At 39.3% G+C, this 25480-nt stretch overlaps 1 protein-coding gene across 1 annotated transcript; it reads left to right on the top strand.

Moving 5' to 3' along the window:
• The first annotated feature begins 130 nt into the window (after positions 1-130).
• Positions 131-23693, top strand: PNISR (PNN interacting serine and arginine rich protein). The gene is made up of 12 exons (XM_060237494.1): positions 131-244; positions 7007-7113; positions 10988-11173; positions 12837-13063; positions 15468-15654; positions 16591-16781; positions 17093-17230; positions 18745-18844; positions 19512-19565; positions 20786-20956; positions 21984-23097; positions 23338-23693. Exons 2-12 carry the CDS (start codon positions 7026-7028, stop codon positions 23366-23368), a joined length of 2487 nt encoding a protein of 828 aa, XP_060093477.1. The 5' UTR covers positions 131-244; positions 7007-7025; the 3' UTR covers positions 23369-23693.
• Positions 23694-25480: the final 1787 nt, after the last annotated feature.

Here is a 25480-nt window from a genome sequence, read left to right as displayed (position 1 = left end):
CAAACGGCCGGTTAACTCCACTCCCTTTGAAATATCTCAGCGGCTCTGCCATTACCAAAAATGGCGGACGGCATCGGAAAGGGTAGGAGCCTCCTCCTTCTCCAGAACTAGTGACGCATATTGCTGTTCCGGGTGAGTGGCAGCAGGCGCCATTTTGTCTTGTTCGCGAAAAGCCAGGCGGGGGGAGACGGAGGCAGCCCTAGAGCTGGAAGGGCCGCTGATCGGAGGGAAGGAGTGGGCGGGGGTGAGTAACGGCGGGCGTAGTAGCTGCGGTTCAGAGGAAGTGCAGGCTAAGCGCGGAGCTGATTTTTTTTCTCTCCGCAGGAGGCCTCGTTACGGCGCGCCGTCTCTTGAGCACCCGGCGAAAGGGGGGGGAGGGGCCGCTGGTAAGAGCGTGGAGAGGACCCCTTTCCTTTCTTTTCCCCCTCGTGGGATTTGGAGACACCGTGTGTGTGTTGAGAGGCAGCGAAAGCCCCCCCCCCCCCGGTTTCCCGTTGGAGAGCTGAATTCTGCTTTGCGCATGCGCCACTGCCCTTGTTTAGGGTACCGGAGACGCAGGTTGAAATCGGGCCCGTTATGGTCTCCTCGTGCGCATGCGTTCAGGTCGGGACAGCTAATACTCGGCAGAGTGAGTGTAGCTGTTTGGGGGCGGGGCTAGAGTATGCTGGGATATCCTGATGTGGGTGTTTATGTAGTTAGGCAAGATAAATCTGGAATTCCGTCTCAGTGTGAAAGTTCACAGCATGTTCCCTTAGTTCACTCTTTTGCCATGAACTTAACTTGGCGGGTCACTCTCAGGTTTTCTTTTCGCCGTCTATAAGTGGGGTCGGGATAATATTGCCTTATCTTAGGGGTTGTTATGAGGATTTCATGAAGACCGTGTATGCAGCATATTGGAGTTTGATAGCACTGTATTTCTGTTAAGCAGTAGCAGCATTCAAATATGGCATGAGTTCTCTGATTTTGTTACATACATCCATTGTTCCAAAAACTTTGTTGTCGGGTTCTCACATTAATTTATATAAACTTTTTTTACAGCCCAGTTCAATGTATATTAACTTTGAACAACTTCCAGCTGAGCTTTCACTGGGAAACACGTGCAGGAATACAATCATAATCGAAGAAGAGTAGCTAGATCATCGTTTGTATGTGAAGTTTGGTGCTTAGCCTTTTAGTGTCATTAATCTGCTTTTAAAATCTTAAAGTATTAGAGTATTGAATGCAGGGATGCATTGAGGTTGAAGTGGAGTTGGATTTTCTGTAATTATTTCTTCCTAAACTTGTGCCCCTTGAGTGACCCAGACTGGCCTCATTAAACTGGTGCAGAAATGCCTAGATTGTCTTAGTGGTTGAATTTTGTCTGGCAGCTGTCAGCCATTATCAGTTGTTATTTGTTATTCTTACTTAATTCTTTTATGCCTCACCTTTCTCCCCAGTGGGGAGTTTACATAATTCTCTCCTGCATTTTATCCTCACAACTGCCCTGTGAGGCAGGTTAGGCTGAGAGTGTATGACTTGCCTAGACCCACCCAGCAAGCTTCTATGGTAGAGTGGGATTTGAACCTGTGTCTCCTGGATCCTAATCTGACACTTATGGCCACTACACCACACTAGGTTAGAGAAATACTTTGTGCATGTTCCTTCTGATATTGCATTTCAGTTTTACCTGATCACATTTGTGCCTTGCCTTTCTTCCAAGGATGTTGAGGCACCATGTCTATTCATACTTTCCTTGATAGTTCATGTCTTAGATTCATAATTTTTTACAACATATGTTTAAGAGGTTTACTCTTTAAGACAACCCTTGGTATTCCATAGTTAAGCTTATGTTACCTGTAGCTTGGGTGTCTGAAGTACATCTCTATGTTTAAGGTGCTTCTGGGGTAACCAACATTTCATGTAGTATATCAGCCCTACATCATCCTTTTGGGAGCAAGTGCGTATATATGCAAGTTGTTGACGGCATCCCATTGCCCTTCTTGAAACTTTAGTTGAGTGTTTAGGCATAAAAAAAATAAGATTAAATCCTTACTTCTATGTCATATTCTCTTTAACTGTTATAAAGGCAGGCCTATGCTTCAGAGTGCATTTCTCTTGCACAAGGCACTTGGGGCCGCTTAAAAAATTAGTTTTGTGCATGCAGAAGTGCTTAGCTTCAGAAGTGCCCTTCCAGCAGAGAATAGGTTCCACAGTGGCCTATGGAAGAGGGTATAGAATCCAAGCCTAAACTGGATGGAATGGATGCTTTTTCCAGTTAAGCAGAACAGCAGGAATTATTTTTAAAAAACAATTTTAAAAGCAATTGAAATGGATGAAATATATATTTTAAGTTGTAAACTCCTTGGGGCAGGGATCTTTTCCTCTCTTTTCTCCTTTTTGGTTATGAAATTCTTTAAAGACATGCACATTGATGTTACAGTATAAATAAATATTTTTCCTAATAAATAGTATATGAAACTGTGTGCATCTTTACACTAAGTTGAACTTCCCAGAAGGGTTTTTGAGCGTGTGACTAGGCTTGAATCACCAGTTAAGATTTTTTTTTCTCTTTTGCCATGAATTCTTAATGCTGAACATTCTGTGAACTACATGGCAGCTTTTTTGTGTGTCCAATCAAGGATGTACTGAAGCCTTGAAAATTATTCCTATTGTAGTATTGTTTAAAAAGCCACCCAGACATCTTTATGCCAGCCATTATCTGTATTTTTTCTTGGCTTTGAATTTGTATGCCACCCTTCCTCAAGGGTTCAGAATAGAAAGCAATGATATTAGAAAACAGAAACCAAATTAAAGTGTTTAGAAACTAAAATTAATTCATGTTTGCTTTGGCTATCCTGAATGAAGCAGGAATGTTTTGCAATGTGTTTGGACTGTGTTATGGCTCAGGCTCTGACAGGCAAGTTAGCATATCTAACATATGAAATATAAAATCATGTAAGTGGATCCTCAGATATCCTTCTGCATGTTGAAGGTGTTTTCTGCTCATGAAACGATTGTTCTACATTTTATGCGACAGTACTGCATGAACGAGTGGTACTAAATGTAGTTTGTTTTAATTGCTTGCATAAGTGAAAGTATAAGAGTTGCTGTAGAATCCTATGAGGAAAGGTTGAAGGAGCTGGATATGTTTAGCCTGAAAAGGAGACAACTGTGAGGTGATATGATCACCATCTTCAAGAACTTGAAGGGCTGTCAAATAGAGGATGATGCAAAGCATTTTTCTGTTACCCCAAAAGCTCAAACCAGAACCAACGGGTTGAAATTAAATTAGAAGAGTTTCCAGCTGAACATTAGGAAGAACTTCCTGACAGTTATAGCAGTTCCTCAGTGAAACAGGCTTCCTCTGGAGGTGATGGGCTCTCCTTTGGAAGTTTTTAAGCAGAGGCTAGATGGCCGTCTGACAGCAGTGCTGATTCTGTGAACTTAAGCAGATCATGAGAAGGAGGGCAAGATGGGCTGCATCAGTACTTAGTTCTCCTGGCCCTTTCTTACACATTGAGGAGAATGCTGATCACCACTTTTGGACCAAACAGCAGTCTTTCTCCAGGCCAGTTTGGCCAGGCATCCTGGAGGGTTTTTTGTCATCTTCTTGGCAGGGAGCAGGGGGTCACTGAGCATGAGTGTGGGTATTTGTGAAATTCCTGAATTGTGCAGGGGTTTGAACTAGATGACGTGTGAGGTCCCTTCCAGCTCAGTTATTATAACCTTTCTGGAATAGCACTATGAACACTTGCTGAAGTGCTTGCAGAGCAGCTCTGCTAACTCTGTCTCTGAAATCCAATCTGTATTCATTGTCTTGAAGATAATTGTTTTGAGGTTAATTGTCTTGAAGTTATGGAAACATTAATTTCCTTTCCTCTGCTGCTTACAGTGCTGTGCATAGAATTGCAAGAAAGTTGCATTTTGTGGCTTGTTAGCTTTTCTCTCCTTGAGAGAGTTTTATTCCTCTTTAAAGCCTTATTTGAAACTTATTTTTGATTCTCATTTTGAATCAAGGCTTTCATGTTGATCCGCATGCTGATTTTACAGTAGTAGAACTAATTTCAGAATCTGACAAAACTCTGGCAAAGTATATATTGGGTGCTTTTGACCATTTCCAGGAATGTGCAATAGGTGCTTTGAAACAGTTTTTTAAAGTAGTCTGTCTCTGGGCTGGTCTAATTAAGAACATAAGAGAAGCCATGTTGGATCAGGCCAACGGCCCATCCAGTCCAACACTCTGTGTCACACAGTGGCAAAAAAATTTATATATACACACACACTGTGGCTAATAGCCACTGATGGACCTGTGCTCCATATTTTTATCTAAACCCCTCTTGAAGGTGGCTATACTTGTGGCCGCCACCACCTCCTGTGGCAGTGAATTCCACATGTTAATCACCCTTTGGGTGAAGAAGTACTTCCTTTTATCCGTTTTAACCTGTCTGCTCAGCAATTTCATCGAATGCCCACGAGTTCTTGTATTGTGAGAAAGGGAGAAAAGTACCTCTTTCTCTACTTTCTCCATCCCATGCATTATCTTGTAAACCTCTATCATGTCACCCGGCAGTCAAAGTTTCTCCAAGCTAAAGAGTCGCAAGCGTTTCAACCTTTCTTCATAGGGAAAGTGCTCCAGCCCTTTAATCATTCTAGTTGCCCTTCTCTGGACTTTCTCCAATGCTATAATATCCTTTTTGAGGTGCAGCAACCAGAACTGCACACAGTACTCCAAATGAGACCGCACCATGGATTTATACAGGGGCATTATGATACTGCCTGATTTGTTTTCAATTCCCTTCCTAATAATTCCCAGCATGGCGTTGGCCTTTTTTATTGCAAACGCACACTGTCTTGGCATTTTCAGTGAGTTATCTACCACGACCCCAAGATTTCTCTCTTGGTCAGTCTCTGCCAGTTCACACCCCATCAACTTGTATTTGTAGCTGGGATTCTTGGCCCCAATGTGCATTACTTTGCACTTAACCACATTGAACCGCATCTGCCACGTTGACGCCCACTCACCCAGCCTCAACAGATCCCTTTGGAGTTCCTCACAATCCTCTCTGGTTCTCACCACCCTGAACAATTTAGTGTCATCCGCAAACTTGGCCGCTTCACTGCTCACTCCCAACTCTAAATCATTTATGAACAAGTTAAAGAGCATGGGACCCAGTACCGAGCCCTGCGGCACCCCACTGCTTACCGCCCTCCACTGCGAAAACTGCCCATTTATACTCACTCTCTGCTTCCTATTACTCAGCCAGTTTTTGATCCACAAGAGGACCTGTCCTTTTACTCCATGACTCTCAAGCTTTCTAAGGAGCCTTTGATGAGGAACTTTATCAAAAGCTTTCTGGAAGTCAAGGTAAACAACATCTATCGGGTCTCCTTTGTCCACATGTTTGTTCACCCCCTCAAAGAAATGTAACAGGTTAGTGAGGCAAGATCTTCCCTTGCAGAACCCATGCTGAGTCTTCCTCAATAACCCGTGTTCATCAATGTGCCTACTCATTCTGTCCTTGATAATGGTTTCTACCAACTTTCCCGGTATTGAAGTCAGACTGACTGGCCTGTAATTTCCCAGATCTCCTCTGGAACCCTTTTTAAAGATGGGGGTGACATTTGCTACCTTCCAGTCCTCAGGAACGGAGGCAGATTTCAATGAAAGATTACAGATTTTTGTTAGAAGATCCACAAGTTCAACTTTGAGTTCTTTCAGAACTCTCGGATGTATGCCATCCGGACCCGGTGACTTATTAGTTTTTAGTTTGTCTATCAGTTGTAGGACCTCCTCTTTTGTCACCTCAATCTGACTCAGGTCTTTCAACACCCCTTCCAAAATTAGTGGTTCTGGGGCGGGCAAAAAGTTCTCGTCTTCCACAGTCAAGACGGAGGCAAAAAATTCATTTAGCTTCTCAGCCATTTTCCTATCCTCCTTCAGTAATCCTTTTACCCCATGGTCATCCAAGGGCCCCACTGCCTTCCTGGCTGGTTTCCTACTTCTAATATATTTGAAGAAATTTTTATTGTTGGTCTTTATGTTTTTTGCAATATGCTCCTCATAGTCCCTTTTTGCCTGCCTGATCACAGTCTTGCATTTGATTTGCCACAGCCTGCGTTCCCTTTTACTAATCTCACTTGGACTGGTTTTCCACCACTTAAAGGAGTCTTAAATTCTTGTCTTGTAATGTTTTTAAGGAATTAGCATTTGCTGGATATTTTATAAGGCAACCTGCGTGAGTCTTTTAGCTGGAGATAACTGTTTCTGGTGTGTGTTGGGCCTTGCCTCTTTTGTAATAATTTTGCATGTCTCGTTTGTTATCATACTGGAGTGGCTCTTGATAGTGCTTTTTGTGTTGTCCATCAATAACAAGTGATAGCACTCTCAATTATTATTATTATTGAGGCTTATTAAAGTTTGAGCATCTTTGAGAAGTAGTGCAAGAGCTACACAGTTCCAAATTTTGTTTATTTTATAAATTAGAGCCTGGATAGTGGGTATTGCACCCTGTTCTTTCATGTTTTTGTGAACCTTCTTAGTGTGTTCTTAGGGTACTCTAGTTCTTTAAACTTAACGGTGTTTTTGGACCACTGTGGGTATTCAGACATCATTGTTAAAATACATTCTGTAAATACATATCTTCATATTTTTCTCCTTAAGTGCTTTTTTTGTTTTTGCAAAGTCATTGCAGCTATTGAGCTACATAATAGCTATGGTCCTCCAACTCAGAATTGAGTAGGCCATTGACAGTGTATACTTCTGGGGTTAAAAAAGAGGAAAAACTTGGGGCATGTAACTAATCTGTTGGCAAAGCTGTAAATTGTTGGTGTTTCTGAACTGTACATGGAAAGAAGAAAAACAAACTTTTAAAAAATAACTATTAGAGCATTTAATTATTTTAATTCCAAATGAAACTGTTACTGCTTTGCCTCTTCTGAAGGGGCTAAATATCAACTGTGTGCAGTTGAATGACTCAAAACATGAAGCTCAACTCAGCTGTAAAATGTTATTTTTTATCAAATATAGAATATATAAAGAACTAAAGATGTGGGATCAAGGTGGGCAGCCTTGGCAACAGTGGCCTTTGAACCAGCAGCAATGGATGCAGTCATTTCAGCACCAGCAAGATCCAAGTAAGTAAATAGCTGCAGGAATGCTTTCAGCATGGGAACTAGCAAAGCGATCTGAATTTTAGGCATTGGATGTGGGTTCTGTCATTAGGTCTTGCATTTTAAAAGAATAGTGAGAAATCAGACAAATTTATTTCTTAGTGTTTGGCTCTCTCTTTTTTAACCAACAGGCAGGTTGTAAATCAGAGTAATTGAATAAAGCAGGAGTCATGTAGCACCTTTAAGACCAACCGATTTTTATTTAGAACGTAAGCTTTTGTGTTCTCTTAAGCACACATCATCAGATGAGGAATCCAGCACAGTGAGCAGAGCCATACATAGCTGGTAGGCAGTGGCCCACAATGCTTAGAGATGTGATGGCCTGGAAAAACCCCGGAAAATTGCAGGTTTTTTCCAAGCTTCAAAATTTCTGGAAATTTTACATCTCTACTTTTGCTACAGTGTATTTTCAGGAGGCCCTTAACAAAAGACAATAGAAGAAAATGGCAAAGAGTATAAAGACTTGACTTGACTAGAGCAAAGAGTAAAGACTTGACTCTCACAGAGCATTTCTAATGATAGAAGTATTTCCATCAGCAGAGTATGATTTGCACAATTCCCTCCTGCTACATCCCAAAATGTCTCCTGAAATGTTCCACCACAGTGTTGCAGGGAGTAATTTGGGCTACAGCAGGTGAAGAATAGGTGAGAAAGTCATGCTGCACTGACAGAAATACATCAATAGAAATACAACTGTGTGTCTGCTGAATTAATAAATATATCTGTATTCCAGTGAACACATGAGGAAGAGAAAGGGGAAGCATTGTGAACTGCAAGTAGGAATGTCTAATGCTTGCATGTTCCATCTTGCCCAGGCATCCATTTGTCCTTGGAAAGGAAGTCTTGCAAGTGAAGCATCTTGGTAGCATCAAGTATACATAAATCTAGTAGTGCTTTCCCATTACTTTAGTCCTGCATGCTCAATAAACCAGTCTAGGAGCACTGGAAGACTATTTTTATAGGAAGCCATTGAAGCAACCTACGGAAGGAAAATCTAGTGATTCTCAATGTGCTAGATTAGTGGTCTATGGTACACCAGTTTGCAAACAAAGCTAAAGAACCTGACTGTGTAAAATCCCTATATTTTAGTGTTTATATTGTGCTTTCTTTATACTCTGCTTTTGCAAATCTTTGCATTCTTTGATGCTTGATCATGAGAAGTTGTATGTTATCAATGCCTTCCTGAAAAGGGAAGATTAAAGGTGGTTCATAGTTGGGGAAACAGCGTGACTGCAAAAAGAAATCCTCCTTTTGCTGGAGTGCCTTCAGATCTGTTTTCGTCCTCAACCTACAACATTTCTATCATATGTAGGCCTGGGTTTTTTTTCTCTTTATGTGCAGCACATTGAACACTTAAAGTGCTACACATGAGTTTATTAACATCATGGTGAATAAGATTTAAATCAAATTGATTTAAATCACTGGTCAGTAAGATTCAATTTAAATCGTGGTTTCCTACATAAAGGGTAATTCTTGCTGTCTTTAATATTTACAACCCAGATGAAGGTTTCATTTTAGTATAATAACTTTAAAGGTTAGTTTAAGCTATATAAATAGTTCACCTTTCAGTAATTTCATAACTATCTCCAGTTTAATAGGTTAATTATATTTGGACAACTTTTCCACTGTACATTAACAATAACCATTTAAATTGTTTTATAAACAGAAACAATAACATCATGTAGCATATGTATTCTTGTGTTTGCTTACAACTCCTTGGGGATACGCTAATAAAGATATAAAGATTTCTGGAGTATTTGGCTGAAAAAGTTTCACTTTCATTTGTACTGCTTTCCCCTCCCTGCTCACACTTAGCTCTTAATATCTCCTCATCCAGGCCTATTCCACCCAGAGAATCTTATATTCATTGAACTCCTTGAAACTTAGCAGTTAAGAGTTAAAGAGTTGATTCTGTCTGCATAGATTTGCAGAGGACTAATAGGACTGAGGTTTCTTAATTTTGTATGTTTATTTTGTTACATTCTTGCTGTGAAGAAGAGGCATGTTTTCTCTGCAGGCACAAATTCAGTTTTGTGAACTGCAAAACCAAACATCTGTGATAATATTGTCTAAATAGAAAAACTGCCCAAAATAATCTTACAAAAACCTCTGGGAAAGTGTGTCAGTGGATTAATGCAGGGGTGTCAAACTCATTTGTTATGAGGGCCAGGTCTGACAAATGAAATCTTGTTGGGCCTGGCCATTTGTGTCATAAAATGTAATGTCAGGTAGGGGAGAGATAAATTTTATAAAGGATGCAAACAAAGATTTTAAAAAAAAAACTTAAAACACACTTAAAGCATTACCACTTGTTGGTCGTAACAGTGCTTTATTTGTATCTCTTCAGTGGAATCCAGGGAACTGGGCAAAGGAAGCTCTGGCTCTTTTCTTCCTTCCCCAGGGGACCAGGAGGATGAGGAGCCTCAGCCAATAGAAGGGAGAGAGGCTTGGCTCAGTAGCTCTGGTGTGTGATTGAGAGAGCCTGGCAAAGCAAGCTCTGCCTCCCCCCCTTCCTCCCCAAGGGAGGAGCCCCAGCCAATAGAGAAAATAGAGGTTTTGCTCTGTAGTTTCTGGATGATTGATCAAGCTTTGCAAAACAGACTGTTATGCAGAAAGAAGCAAGAGAGAGGGAGAAGGAAGCAGATGACAGCCAGTTGCTTGGGGGGCTGATAGGAGTCCTCTGGGGGCCTGATTTGGCCCCTGGGCTGTATGTTTGACACTCCTGGATTAATGGAATGCATGAGTATACTGCCTCACAGTACAGAAATAAAAACTAAGTCCTTATTTCATGACGAATAACATTTGGACTTTAATATATCTTAAATAGAAAACTATCTTTAGATAGATTTTTTCTCAAAAAGCATTTTATTTAAAAAATACAATTTAAATTTTAAAATTTGGGCTTTTAAAAAAAATAACTGATTTTTATCCACCCTGATTAACATGAACAGGTAAATAGAGGAAATGTCCTTTCTCTAATAGGTCAGTCTATTTTTGATTAATTTAAACTAAGTGCAAGCATTTCGTTTAAAATTAGAATTTCAGGAAAGGGGCAGAGAAAAGGTTCAGTGCAATCTAGGTACATTGAAATCACTGAGGATTTCCACCGGACATAGATTGCTCTTTGGGTTATGATCCTTCACAAACAATATTGCTTAAATCTGGTATATTTCAGTGGGCCTTCAAATAACATGTGTGGCGGATTACACATATGTAGCCTGATCATGTAACTGTTTGCATGGAAGTAAGTTCCACTAAATTAAGTGTAGAAGAAGATGATATTGGATTTATATCCTGCCCTACACTCCGAAGAGTCTCAGAGCGGCTCACAATCTCCTTTACCTTCCTCCCCCACAACAGACACCCTGTGAGGTGGGTGGGGCTGAGAGGGCTCTCACAGCAGCTGCCCTTTCAAGGACAATCTCTGCCAGATCTATGGCTGACCCAAGGCCATGCTAGCAGGTGCAAGTGGAGGAGTGGGGAATCGAACCCGGTTCTCCCAGATAAGAGTCTGCTCACTTAACCACTACACCAAACTGGCTCTCTAGTATCAGAGTTAGTATCAGAGTATGTAAGATACTTTCAGAACACTGCTGACAGAATTTGTCATGTATCAAATGGAGGTTTGAAAACAAGTGTGATAAAATAATTTTAATTACTAGATTACTAGATCATGTCCTGGTTAATATATTTAAATGAAATGAAGAGCACATTTTAAATAATTGTTTTCATTTTACTTCTTGTATATGAATAAGATGCTATTTATATGGACATAACAGATATGTCTTCCTGATTCTGCCATAAAAATCTATATGCTGAAACCTAATTTTAATTCTAGGCCAGATTGACTGGGCTGCATTAGCTCAAGCATGGATTGCTCAACGAGAAGCATCAGGGCAGCAAGGTGTAGTGGAACAGCAAGGAATGATGCCAAATGGCCAGGAGATGGCAGGAATGGAACCTGGTCCAAACAACCATGGTAATTTCCAGGGAGATCCTAATTTCAACAGAATGTGGCAACCAGGTGTGTTTCTTTATACTTAAGCTTTTGGAGTCTAATACTTCCATGCCCATATCTTCCTAATTAGGAAAAAGCCATAGAAAGGAGTGCTGATAAGAGGATTCCAGTCCTGTTGGCTTTTAGTATTTCTCTTTGATAAAGTATGGAATGGAATCCAAGTACTCTTTGCTTCCTGACTCATGTGGATCTCTGTGATGTCACCCCATATTGTATTCATAATTAGTCATCACTGCTTAGGTTAAAGTCCACTATTGACAACATCTTTTTTTCCCCATTAAAATGTTCCCCCCCTTTCCCAGGGAATTTTGTAGCCTTTAGCTTATAGTGCTGTGTTGATTGTAGTATAAATGTTAGTGGTTGGTAAAGGTAGAATTTAGAGTCCTGTGCCTGCAGGGTGAGCCTAGCCTTGCATCTTGCGTCACACACACATACCAGCAACACTAATACCAGCTCTGGTCATCTTTAAGAATCAAATGTGCAAGCTGCTTTTTATTTTTTAAAAAGCAGTGCATGTACTTTTCATTGCTTCCATGTTCTTTCTGAAAAACAAGTTTATAGACATCTTTAAACTAGTATCAGAATTGCACTGTGGGGTTGATTGCCCTGTGTTTTGACAACTTTATAGGAGCTAACCTGTTGGCATCCTCTACAGTTGGCTCTTTCCCATTTCAAATCAAGCCAGGCTTCTCAGAGTTCTCTCCAGGAAAGGGAAAATTTGTAATGAATAAGGTGAATATGTGTCCAAAATGACTTCACTGTTCTAAAATGTTCATTCTCATACTTAAAGTTTTTTTTCTTTCTCAGATCTAGTGATTTTTTTTTAATGGCGGGCCATTGGTCGTTGCCAAGGAATGTAAGGTTTTAACCTAGAATTAGCCCTTTTGCTGGAAACATTTTCAGGTTTCACATTCTGTCCCATGTGCATTGTGATATCACAATGTATGCTTATTGACAAAATACCTTGAGGTATGTTTCAGGTTCCCACTTTCTTAAATATGATATGGCACAAATTAGACTGGGCAGGGCTAATGAGAGAGAAAAGATGTAGCTGAAGTTCTTGAACATATGAAGCTGCCTTATTCTGAATCAGACCCTCGGTCCATCAAAGTCAGTATTGTCTACTCAGACTGGCAGCGGCTCTCCAGGGTCTCAAGTTGAGGTTTTTCATGCCTACTTGCCTGGATCCTTTTTAGTTGGAGATGCTAGGGATTGAACCTGGGACCTTTTGCTTACCAAGCAGATGCTCTACCACTGAACCACCATCCCTCCCCTCCCATTCTTTAGTGGGTTCTCCCTGAGTGCTTGTTGCCATGGCATGCTGATAAGGGAGGGATAGGGCCTTAGAAGACTACAGCTATGCTATAGCTGGGAGCACCATTCTTCCCCACCTTAGTTTTCTCATGTCCCTTTTCCAGGTCCAAAATTAACAGACCTTAGATAATGCAGTAAAAAAGAGTGAAGACTCTTTCTGAATGTTTTAGTCTATTTAGGCAATATGAGATGTTCAAAGAAGGAATGCCAGTGGTCCAGGAAAATTTCTGTTCTTGGCTTTATTGTATGTTTACCTTGTGTTTGAAAAAGAGACTTCGTTTGGGCAGTTTTAACTAAGGAAGAAAACGTTAACTCTTAAAATGCTTTATTAACACTGTATTTGAACCCACAACAGAATGGAGCATGCCCCATCAGCCCCCTCATCCACCTCCAGATCAGCCATGGATCCCTCCAGCTCCGGGCCCAATGGATATTGTTCCTCCATCTGAAGACAGCAACAGTCAGGACAGTGGGGAATTTGCCCCTGACAACAGGCATATATTTAACCAGAACAATCACAACTTTGGGGGACCGCCACCTGATAACTTTGCAATGGGGCCAGTGAACCAGTTTGACTATCAGGTGAAACATATTTGTTGCTTAAATGTTGTAAACAGGCAGAGTCCCTTCCATGGAGGTGTACTTCTAACGTCGGTTTTCAGCAGTCTACAGCAAAGTCTGTTGTTTGCTCATATACAGTTTGACATTCTTCAAAACAAATGCATCATGAAGATGCTTTATAGTTTGATTGCAAGACTAAGCCTTTTTAGAACAATTAGCTATTCCAATTGATTACACTTTTGTATAATAATTAAAACAGTCTCCTGGTTTCCAGTACATTATGCAGCATAAATTTTGTGTACCAGACAGAAGTATTAAAACCATGAAGACAAAATGCTTAAATACATAGGCAAATGAACTGTGAGAAGGAACTACCTATTGAGGAAGATAATTTGGATATCTGTAGATCTTTTATATCTCCAAATGGTTTGCTTCTGTGAATAAAGAAGACTTTATGCCCACTATTGGAAACTTCTGGAAACAAATTATGTACAGTTTGTATAGAGAAGAATGTCATAAAAATCTTGCATCTAGACATCCATATTTGAGCCTTTGTGAAATCAGTGACTGCAGAAGTTGCAGTCAGTAGTGTGTAACTACAGAGTTGTAGCTAATAATGCCAGCTCAACCATTTGTGCTGGACAGGAAGCTTGCATTTACTTCAGTGGAGACAATGCAACAGTGCATTTTCCTTTGGCTATGCAGATTGAAAGGAACCAGCGAGGACCCCTATACGCAATTGGAAAGCATGCTTGATTCTGAGACAATTAGTTCTGTCCAGTCATTTCAGGGGTACTTTTAAACGTGCTTTTTTTTTTTTGAAATGTCATTTATATCAGAATATTAGTGTTAAATTGAGATTAAGTCTGATGTTTGTTAGACATGTAAATAGTACAGGTTTTTGAACAATTGCTTTTGGTTAGTGAACAATAAACATCACTGGAGAAGACTGAAGCCTTCATGTGGTTTTCTATTTTTTTTCTTACCTGCTTTAAATTTTAAATCTCTCAACATAATTATTAGACCTGTAAGTTATTTCTTTCTAAGCCTTGTATAATTTTAACTTTTTAAAAAAGACTGCAAGCCTTGTAATTGATAAACTGATCAGATGATTATTTATAGCTGAAAATATAACTTTAAGTTATTCGGTCTGTGATGGTCCATAGCCCTGTATACTGCACATACATGGCACTGCCCTTTTCCATATGTCATACAATATGGAAAAGAATGTTTAAAAAGGCCTGTCCTAAATTTTATCTAAGACTAGCTCTCCCTTGAGATTGAACCTGCAATGATTTTCTTTCTAACCATAAGAACTAAGCTGATAGTATCCAGTTGAAAATACAACTCTTAGATCTGGATATTCCACAATACTGGTGAGACTTGAAACTTTCTTAAGCCATTTCTGTTCTGGTATGTTGATAGTAACAGGAATTCCTGTACATTGGGTTACCAAAAAGGATTGAAACAAAATAATTAAGTCTTTCATTTCTCACTGTGACTGGTAGCTTTTCTTTTGATGTAACTGAAGGTTGAAGAAAATCTGTTTCCATTTAAATCTTCAAAGAGTTAACTGTATTGAGGTTTGGTAGTCCCTGTTTAATATAATTAGATGATTAATCAGTTGACAAGCATAATCCTTTGAAATATTAATATACTGTGATTCTTACCTAGTACTATCCTACTAAACAAAAGATATGTTATATTCCATCCTTTCTTACACTCAGTGTTGGCAATAAGTTATTGGGCAATTTATTTGGACTTCAGAGGCCATATGCTACATTCAGATTATTTTAATGCAGATCATATGTCCTATATATATTTGTTTGAAAGCCATTCAGCTTCCTATACTTGTTTAGGCTTGTTTTCAGCTCCGTACCCGAATGTTGATGGTTCTTTCATATTATAGGAAGAGTTTACTAGTACTTACCTTAATAGGCTCTTCTGCCCATCCAGATTACTATAGCAGAAAAACTAAAATTGTTAACCATGTTTTGATTATGTGAAATGGTTAAAAGTTAAGGGCAGAATCCAGGGAACCATGCTGTTTGACTCATGCTTCAAACGATAGTTTGGATTTGTGGTTCTTGAAAGGCAGACTCAATACTGCTTTTCTCACAGAGCAGAACAGTGATATGGCATGGGATCCTGCTGTCCAGAGCGGGAGTGCAGAAATCCACTGGGCATTTACAAGCCCTTGAGCATGCCTAAAGTAGCTTTTGAGTCAAGCTAGAGCTTTCAAATAAAAAAAGCTTGGCTTTGAACTCCACAGTAGAAAATGCAAGTTATTGCAGAGAAGATATGAATTTTCTGTGTTCTTGGATTTCTGTTCTTTCTACTGCATTTTCTGCAAACAGACCCACTTGTTAGGGTTAGGGAATGATAGCACTAATTTGAAAGAAAATGAACTTCATTACTCTTTCAGCATGGGGCTACTTTTGGTCCACCCCAAGGTGGTTTTCATCCACCTTATTGGCAGTCTGGACCCCCAGGGCCTCCAGGACCTCCAGCACCTCCTGCTCCTCCTCAGAACCGAAGGGAAAGGCCTGCATTCAGAGATCGTCAGCGTTCTCCTATTACATTGCCTGTAAAACAAGAGCCTCCTCAAATTGGTATGTATTCACCATGCTCATCTTGACTGCTTGTAGTGCCTTGAGTCACTCCTGTCCCTGTAACCAGTTCCAGCACAGTAAGGGCAAATAGGTCTTGTTTAATATCCTGGCTTTAGCCTGGACTTGAGCTGACATTTATGAGGTTTGTCACAGGGCATATGATTTTGGTAAATTTTACAGATGCTTCAACAAGAGCCCCGTGGTGCAGAGTGGTAAAGCTGTAGTACTGCAGTCAGAGCCCTCTGTTCACGACCTGAGTTCGATTCCAGCGGAAGCTGGTTCAGGTAGCCGACTCCAGGTTGACTTAGCCTTCCATCCTTCCGAGGTCGGTAAAATGAGTGCCCAGCTTGCTGGGGGGAAAGCGTAGATGGCTGGGGAAGGCAATGGCAAACCACCCCGTAAAAAGTCTGCCGTGAAAACATTGTGAAAGCAACGTCACCCCAGAGTCTAAAACAACTGGTGCTTGCACAGAGGACTACCTTTATCTTTTACAGATACTTCTGATCTTGCAGGTTGCCAGTAAGATCTGTAGGCTGTACAAGGCCAGTGGTGTGCATGCTGCAGACATAGACACTAATTTAATGAAAAACTGGATACATGTTGAATGTAAAGTGTGTGGGGAATTTAAAGTGCAAGAGTGGAAATGGGAGGTTGCTGGACTTGTCTTCGTGCTTTCTCTTGCCATCTTGGTCATAGAGCCCCACCGGGGGGGGTGGGCATAGCTGGGACAGGATGGAACAGTTTCAGGGCAAGGTTCTGCTGCACCTTCCCATCCATGTACTTTATATGAATGCAAATACAAACTGATCTTCACCCTCGCGTCTGCTACCACAGCATTTCTGTTGGCCTAACTACAGTGGTTTCTTTAAAATCTTTTTTAAAAAATCAGAGTGTGATGAGCTTATATGTTAACCACCTTTCTTTGTGATGGCTAAGATGCTGTTAAACGCCGAACTCTACCTGCTTGGATTCGTGAGGGTCTAGAGAAAATGGAACGAGAAAAGCAGAAGAAGCTGGAGAAAGAGAGAATGGAACAGCAGCGTTCTCAGCTCTCTAAAAAAGAAAAGAAGGAAAACGTGGAACCAGGAGAAGAGGATGGGCCTCGGTTACCCCAGAAAAGTAAATTTGTAAGTGTGGAAACCTTTCTTCATAATAGTCACAGTTTCATACATTAAATCTGTGAGTCAGGTTAATAATAGGTGCACATTTGCTGAGAAATCCGCTACTGTTGGTAAGTGTTGGTAGTGAAGGTTGCAGGGTAACCCATGTCTTTCACAGCTGCTGAACATAGTCATGAGAGGCAGCAGGTACAAAGGAATTAGAAATTAATAAAACAATGTAGAAATGTGGGTTTTTTTCTGTCAGTTTGAATTGCTTACATGTGAATAACTGAACATGTTTATATCTTGGAAGCATTAAACTTTTCTCTTTTTTATAGGACAGTGATGATGAAGATGAAGATCTTGATAATGTAGAGGCTGCAAGTAGCGGAAAAGTCAGCAGAAGTCCCTCTCCAGCTCCACAGGAGGAGCAAAGTGAACCAGAAATGACAGAGGAAGAAAAAGAGTTTCAAATGGTATGGATACGTTTGGGACACATTTATTAGCTATATTTGTGTGTAAGATACTCACAGGTTACATTCTCCATAAAAACATTTGAGGGGTTTTTTTTAGTAATTAAAGTTCTCATTTCATTCAAGAACCCAAAGCAAGTAGTAGCAAAGATTACTTGGTAGCACGTTAAGCTGTGCAAATAGTTCTATGACTTGATTCTGCTTGAAGTATTACTAGTAGCTCTTAAGGCTCAAAGGAAATGTAGGCCTGTTTGTACAGCTTGTTGTTTCAGCATTCATTTCCAAGTCTTGAACTATATGTACAGCCATGGTTTGGCTTCATGTACCACTGAGATGATTGGTTTGGGAGCATTTGGTATTCATCCTGACAACAGATTATGAGCCTGAGGGATGCAAATAGTAAAACAGCATAGCTCAGGTTAGCAGTTATGCCTAACAGCAAACCATTCTTATAAATACACAAAATTCTGTCTGGATGCCTAATGCTGTCTGGAATACAACAGCCTTTACTTAGGCCTCTGAAGGCCAATAGAAATGTGGCAAAGTGAGCTTCTCTAAGAATGGAATTCTATTAATTCAGTGCCTCTGTTGAGGAGGATATGCTGTATGTGACCTGCCAAAATAAAGACCTCAGAAAGTGAAAGCTTTCTGATTAGGGATGGGCATGAACTGGGAAAATTGTGGTTCATGTTGGTTCATGGCTTGGTTAGTTTGACAGCATGAACTTACATGAATCACCATTTTTCCAAATTGGTTCATTTGGTTCAGGAGGTGGCATAACAGCCCCATTACAAATTTAGAGATGCCAAACTCACTGGTTCATATTCGGGTTTGGGAATGATGCGACCCATTTGCAGCTGCTGAAATGGCCTTGGGTTAGCCATAGTTTTCGCAGACCTATCCTTGAAAAGGCAGCTTCTGTAAGAACTCTCTCAGTCCCACCTACCTCATAGGGTGTCTCTTGTGGGGAGGAAGACAAAGGAGATTGTAGGCCTCTCTGAGATTCAGAGTGAAGGGCGGGGTATAAATCCAATATCTTCAAATCAGTTTGAAACCACAAGCAGGCCCAATCCGTGCCCAAACTATGGTTTGGCTTTTGGTTTGTGCCCATCCCTATATTTCAGGGGTGGCTAATGGTAGCTCTCCAGATTTTTTTTTTTTTTTGCCTACAACTCCCATCAGCCCCAGCCAGCATGGGAGCTACCATTGGCCATCCCTGCTATATTTGATATATTCCCATTTGCTTGTTCAGGTTAAGAGGCATAATGGCTGTCTTTTATGCCTATTTTTTCTTAAGCCCAGTCTGCCTTGATAACTGTCACTTGGTATCACGTATGTGGACGAATAGGCAGATGTTTAAATTGGTAAGGAATTATATAGTATAAATATGATGCTTTACTTAAATAGTTTAAGAAGCATTATAGGTAAAACAGCCATTCTGCTTTTTATAACCTGAAGGAGTCAAGGGAATGGTATTTGCTGGGATTTTGAACTGTTTTATATTTAAACTTGTTCAGATGTTGCTGACAAAAATGCTGCTGACAGAAATTCTCCTAGATGTCACAAATGAAGAAATTTATTATGTGGCTAAAGATGTCCACCGAAAAGCAATAAAAGGTATGCTTATGCTTTCTATTAATTTCATTAGATATCCTTCTTTTTGCATGTCTTACAACATTTTAAAACCATAGTTTTTGTACCTAAAATTGATCGGGATGAAAGGGAAAGATTTTGTAAAAACTCAGATTTAATAATCATATATTGTTGTTCTGTGCAGTGTATTGTTCTGTGCAGTGTATTGTGAATTCAGTTATTCCATTTTTTCTATATAATTCATTTATTTTAAATTATTGTAACAATTTTATGTTAAATGGTTTTCTGATAGCACTTTTAGTTCAAATATAGTTGAGCAAAAGGCAAGCTTAAATAAATTAATTTGCTTTCACTGTTAGCCAGCTATTGTATTAACAAAAGCAGGTAACTTTACTTCACATAGTTCTATATAATTAATCCTTTGATGACGGCAAATGAATTTATCTTTGAAACTTATAACTAAAGAATGATTTTTTTAAAGCTATCCGCTATTAATTCACAGTTTAATTTTCTAAACATTTAGGGTCAGAAAATGACTGGGGTTTTCAATGGATGATACGCTTTTAATGTTTTTTCTCTCCTCCACAAAACAGCGATAGTAGTAGATTTAACAATACCATAGACTCTCATGACTATGAAATCGTGGCTATTTGTGTTAACATGTTGTTCCTGTTGTTGATGTGATACAAAGCTCCTGCAAAACAGCTGGCACAGTCCAGTGCATTGGCTTCCCTCACTGGTCTTGGTAAGTATGTTGCTGATTTTTGAGAGGGGCTTAATGGGGTGATAGCTAGCTCTGCCTTGCATTTCTTAATGTGTACTGAAACTAGATGACAGTCATTCAGGATGCACTGGGCAAACCCCTGATAAATTCCTTGTATCTTAGAGAGGGAAAATATATTGTCAAAACTTGTGAAATTGTGCAGTAGCATTCTTCCTTCTGTAATCATATTGTATGCTGGCTCTCTGAAGTAAACTTGCTTCTTTTAAAAATTTGTACCTCCTGATAGGTTATTTGTTAACTAAAATATAATGTTATTTAAGGAATTATTTGTCCTGTTTTGAGTTCAGCTGTGTTACTTTCTGTCAGTCTTACCATTGCATATTGGTTTTCTTTAAAAAAAAAATCACACAAAAAACCCATACAAACATTTTCAGTTGTCATAGCCAGCACTTAATACAGTAGTGTAGCATGCTGGATGTGAAATTCAGAGTTGGATTTTGAGATGTAATATTTTAAACAGTGTTGTTAACATGTCAGTGTAACACCAATAGTACAGTTTTGTTTAATTTTGTGATTCTAAATAAATATTTTGACCACTGGTGATGAGCTCATTTGTGTGAGATTAAATACATTTTGTAAACATAAAGAGTAGAAAGGAAAAGAAAGTAAAAATGCTTCTCTATCAGATGATCAGGATTACTTTCTACCAGTCCGTTACTTTTTTCAGATCTGTCTTTTGGGGGAAGAGAAGTCCATTCCTGTTTCATATCTGTGCATTTTAATGTACAGTCTTTTCTGAACAAGAGAAAATTGATTGGCATTTGGTACTTTTAAACCCTAGATATTGAAGCTGGCTGAAACCTCTGTAGATGACTCAGTGAAAGGTCTTAGGCACTGCACTCCTGCGAATAGGCTATTGTGGATGTATAGTAAGCATTTGAAATTGCTCTGCAAGGAGCTTTTTTAACCTATATATGTAAAGGAAAATATATAATTGTAGCAATTGCTTGCTGGAAAACATGCAAGCTATTCCGGAAGAAGTAAAACCAGATACTGAACAACAGTTCAAATGTGCGGGCCTTGAACACTCCAGGCAACCAGCATTGGCACTTCCTCCAGAATAAACGGCTTCTTCAGTGAAGAAGTGAAAGAAGGGCAATATACTTTCATCTTTGCCCTGCAGAAGTATTAAGAAGCAGAATTAATCTTTCCTCGTGATAGACTAGGCTTTATGCACGCAGGTGGACTGGGTGGTTATGGATCAGGAGACAGTGACGATGAAAGAAGCGACAGAGGCTCTGAGTCATCCGATACTGATGATGAGGAACTGCGACACAGAATCAGGCAAAAACAGGAAGCATTTTGGAGGAAGGAGAGAGAACAGCAACTACTGTTAGAGAAACAGTTAGAAGGTAGGACAGACGTTCACTTCAGATACTGATGTGTGTAGTATATTTTTGCTTTAATTGTGGAGATTTGGGAGGGGTAAGGTTACATAAATGAGTACATTATTTATCTTTAACAAAAAATCCTTACCAGATTTCATTCCTAATATACTTGCCTCTACCTCTTGTTGAAATAGAACTTCTAGATCAGGGGTGTTGAACTCATTTGTTATGAGGACCGGATCTGACATAAATGAGACCTTGTTGGGCCGGACCTTGTGTGTCATAAGATGTAATGCCAGGTAGCAGAGATATAAACTTTATAAAGGACACAGGCAACACAAAGATTTTTATTTGAAACTTAAAATACGCTTAAAAGATTGGCACTCTTGCAGTATTTTGTTTATTTAACAGTTTCTGATAACTCTTGCTCTGAATTATTGCATCAAAATCTGGAGACAATGTCTGTGCTGTAGCTATCTTGAGTATGCCATTCAGATGTTCAGGTGTTTGTGTGTTTAAGTTGCAAACTACTTTTGATTTATTGACATTTGTTGCAGAAATCTCATGGTCAATACTTTGAACCTAAATCCAGAGGAAAACATGAAATGACTGGGCATTGTGAGCTTTTATACACAAGTTGCTTCATGTGCTGGTCAGTCAATGGAGAAAATAGAGGCTTTGCTCTGTAGCTCCTGTGTGATTGAGCAAGCCTGGCAAAACAAGCTGTGATGCAGAAGGAAGCAAGAGAGAGAGAAGGAAGCTGATGACAGTGAGGTGCTTGTAAGCCTGATAAGAGCCCTTCGGGGACCTGGCCCAGTCCTTGGGCCACATGTTTGACACCCCGTTCTAGATTAATAGCATGATGTAATGGGTGTTTACTTAGAAGTAACCCCACAGACTTCTAAGTAACCAGCGGAAAGATTGTAAAGGAATCACCTTATTGGTATATAGCTTTATGTTTTTTGGTTTAAGTTCAGATTTCTTGGATATGTGAACCCTCTTGACTTAAAATTACAGCTTGGTTTTTAAATTATGATTTGTATATTTGCAGAAGAAAAACTCCAGAATGAGAAGATGGCAAAAGAGATGAGTGAACTCGCCAGTAAAGAGCAAAGCAGCAATTTGCCGCCAGAGGATGTGAAGCAAGAGGATGAGGAGGAGGTGTTTAATGAAAAGAAAAAGTCCCCAAAAGAAACAACACCAGATGTTGAACCCAAAAAAGAGGTTAAAGAGAGAGAAAGATCAGGAAGGAGTAGGTCCAAAAGTTCAAGCAGTGGTAGCTCAAGTGGCAATAGTAGAAGCAGCAGTAGCAGCAGCAGCAGCACAGCCTCTAGTTCATCCTACAGCAGTAGCTCAGGCAGCAGCCGCAGCTCTTCGCATTCTTCCTCTCCTAAAAGAAAAAAGAGACGTAGTCGCAGCAGATCACTTTCTCATAAGGTTAGGCGCAGTAGGAGCAGGAGCTATTCACAAAGAAACAGGAGGGAGAGGAGCAGGAGTAGGGGCAAGGTAAGAGAAAGGCGAAGATCTAGTAGACATAGGAGTGTAGAGAGAGGAGAGAGGAGACGAAATCATAGTCCTTCCCATGACAGAAACTGGGAGAGGCGTAGAAGCAATAGTCACTCAAGGGATAGACTGGCTAGTCATTCCACTCGCAGTGGGAGTAGAGACAGACGTAAAAGCGAGGACCAGAGTAAAAGTGTCAGTGGAAACAGGCACAAACACAGCCATGAGATGAAAGTTCAGGAAAGAAAAAAGGAGCGCAGTAGAAGCATAGAAAAAGATAAGAAAAAGAACAGGGAAAGGGAGAGGGACCAGGAGAAACGCAAAGAAAAACAGAGAAAAGAAGAAAAAGACAGTAAAGTCAGCAATCATGATGAGAGATTAAAGAGGAAAAGAGAAAGTGAAAGAACTCTGTCCCATAGTGATTCAGTATGTGCAAAAATTGTAAGGCATGATTCTAGACAGGAAAGCAAGAGAAGTTCTACCAAAGATAGCAAAAAGCATTCGGGTTCAGAATCTAGCACAAGAAGCAGTTCTGAGTCACCAGGTAGCATCAAAGAAAAGAAACCTAAGAAATCGAAGCATAGTCGGTCACGGTCTGTGGAGAAATCTCAAAGGTCTGGTAAGAAGGCAAGCCGCAAACACAAGTCTAAATCACGATCAAGGTAGTATTATTTTAAGTTTCTTATTTGATTTATGTATTTATTTGTATTCCATCATCATGCCTGCAACCTATATATTTATTACAAATTAAGCTAACCTCTTTAAATTATTTGGGGAGGAGGGCATTTAGGATTGCTTTTTTCTTAAAAGAAGAAAAGATAATGATTAAGCCTGAAGTTTGTGTGTGTGTGTAATTTTGATTGTTTTTCTCTTTAATTTCCCCCCTTCTCTTTATTTTTCAGATCAGTGACTCCTCCTCGTCGTAAGCGCTGAGGAACAATATGGCGCTAGTGATAAATTTTAAAATTCCATGAGTTTTTAAGGGCTTGTCTCATTATAGAGGCACAATTGTGGCTACGTAGGTGAAAGCTGAACCTCTTTTTTTAAAGAAACAAAAGATCTGTAAATAGCTGTATTTTTTGGAAATGCTGCTCGGAGTTAAGTACTTGTTAGGATTTCTTTGTACTTCACATTTTTCAAAAACGGTAGCGCTTACTAAGAATATAAAACATGCCATTCTCTTTCAGCTGTAATGTTCTTAATTGCTATTGAATGTATTGTGATGTCAATAAAATTCTTTAGTTCTTTTTTGTTTAAATCCTTGCATTTTAATTTATTTTAAATTACCTAATTTTATGAGACATTTTTGTTTTGTACAATTATTTATAGTACTTGTGACTTTTAACCGTATTTTAAGTTTCATCTTTGGTTACGTTAAGGTCAGTCCCTGAGCAGAGGAATTGTTGAGAATAATTGGTAGGGATTTTTTAAAATTCTTGAAACATCATATACTGTGTGTGAATAAAATGTGGGTAATTCTTAATGTAAAGCATACCTAGCCAAGCACAAATAGCAATGAAGTGCACGTAACCAAACTTGTGTAATGTCAGTTTGTAGCTCTGGAACTTTATTCCTCAATATCTACTTTTGTTTTCAGAAGCATAGTTATACTGCTAGATAAGGAAGATTTTTTTTTTTTACTGAGTTCATTTTATTGGTATATAACTGCTGCATTAGATATCATTAAATTACCTTTGTGGTACACAAATCTAATAAACATAACTAGGTCTTCTAATCCTAATTAAAATCAGATTTACATTTTAAAGGGGTTTTTTTTTGTTTGCAACACACTAACTTGGCTAGAGAGGTGGTCTTCTGGCTGATAGATAAAAATAAAATGAGCTCATGACAACCAGGAATTCTAAACAGGATACTGCAACCTGACCCAAGCAGAGGTGTGCATGTATGTTATGAGTCACGACTTCTTATGCAAGAAGCTTCAGAATGTTCTGTTGGGAGGCTTTGGGGGTTGTTGTTTAAACAGTGTTTTTGCTTAAGTTAAAAATGCTAGCTGAGGCTTCGCAGTCCTATGTACACTTACTTGAATTACTTGAAAGTAAAGCCTCTTGGCCTTCCTTCTGAGTAATCCTGCATAGGAGCAAACTCCACAACAGAATTCTGTACCCTAGAATTTGATTTATTTTCTCTTTAAATTACTACTGGAGATAAAAATGAACTCTAAAGAACAAATGATACACAAGTTTTTAGAGAAGTATGGATCTTAGAAGAGTGGTCTCAGAAAAGAAGATGCTTGGGATTCAGGTGTTAGAGCTTTTTTATTTGCTTTAAAATTAACTACTGAGGAATACAGCTTTCCATAATCTACTGCATTAATAGAAATCTGGGATTAAAAAATGTTTAATGAACAAGATTGTGCATGAAAGTTTTTTTTAATATTATATATATATATATATATAGTCTGCCAGCCAGCTTTGTCACTTCCTGTATCTGTGGACATTGCATCTACTTTCACACAAGTGCACTGATCTGGGTAATAATTGTGTGCCAATAAACAGAGCATACTTTTTGGTCTTTAAACAGACTCATAGATTTTGCTTTGTAGTATATATGGCACTTACATCACAAAAAGAACATTGGGCCTATTCTAATTAAACTGTTGACATTTGTATTAATTTTTTTTTATTTTATAAAGCTGTAAAACCCCCATTTGGAGTGTATTTTGAATAGCAAAGGTAACCATTTCAAAGCTACCCATGCTTAAATGAGTCAAGTCTTTCTTTGCCAGTACACTAATTTTACAATTATTTCTTAGTTAATTATATAACTGCATACTATAAAGGACACTGTCTCCCATTTTTTTTAAGGAATGTGTTCTTAAGTAAGAAAATGAAGCATGGGAATCTACATTCTCATAATCAAACTTAAAGGCTGGGGTGGAATATTACATTTTCTTCCAGAAACCAGGTTGTATGTATGTGTGCTATCCCCTACCAAGTCATTTTCCTGGTTTTGAAAGATGCCATTGCTCAGGGTGGGGGGGGTATAATTTAGTCTGTTACTCAATCCAAGAGTACCACCAGAACT

Source organism: Heteronotia binoei, chromosome 1, assembly GCF_032191835.1.
Source record: "Heteronotia binoei isolate CCM8104 ecotype False Entrance Well chromosome 1, APGP_CSIRO_Hbin_v1, whole genome shotgun sequence".
NCBI lineage: Eukaryota > Metazoa > Chordata > Lepidosauria > Squamata > Gekkonidae > Heteronotia > Heteronotia binoei.
Note: the sequence above shows the minus strand (reverse complement) of the source record. Positions and strands in the feature narration are given on the sequence as shown.

Bases quoted from the DNA above. Each gene is read 5' to 3' on its own strand.
- PNISR (XM_060237494.1), top strand. From the start codon at position 7,026: ATGTGGGATCAAGGTGGGCAGCCTTGGCAACAGTGGCCTTTGAACCAG. The intron at 15,655-16,590 runs GTATGTATTCAC...GTGATGGCTAAG, and splicing joins ACAAGAGCCTCCTCAAATTG to ATGCTGTTAAACGCCGAACT. The intron at 19,566-20,785 runs GTAAGTATGTTG...TTATGCACGCAG, and splicing joins GGCTTCCCTCACTGGTCTTG to GTGGACTGGGTGGTTATGGA.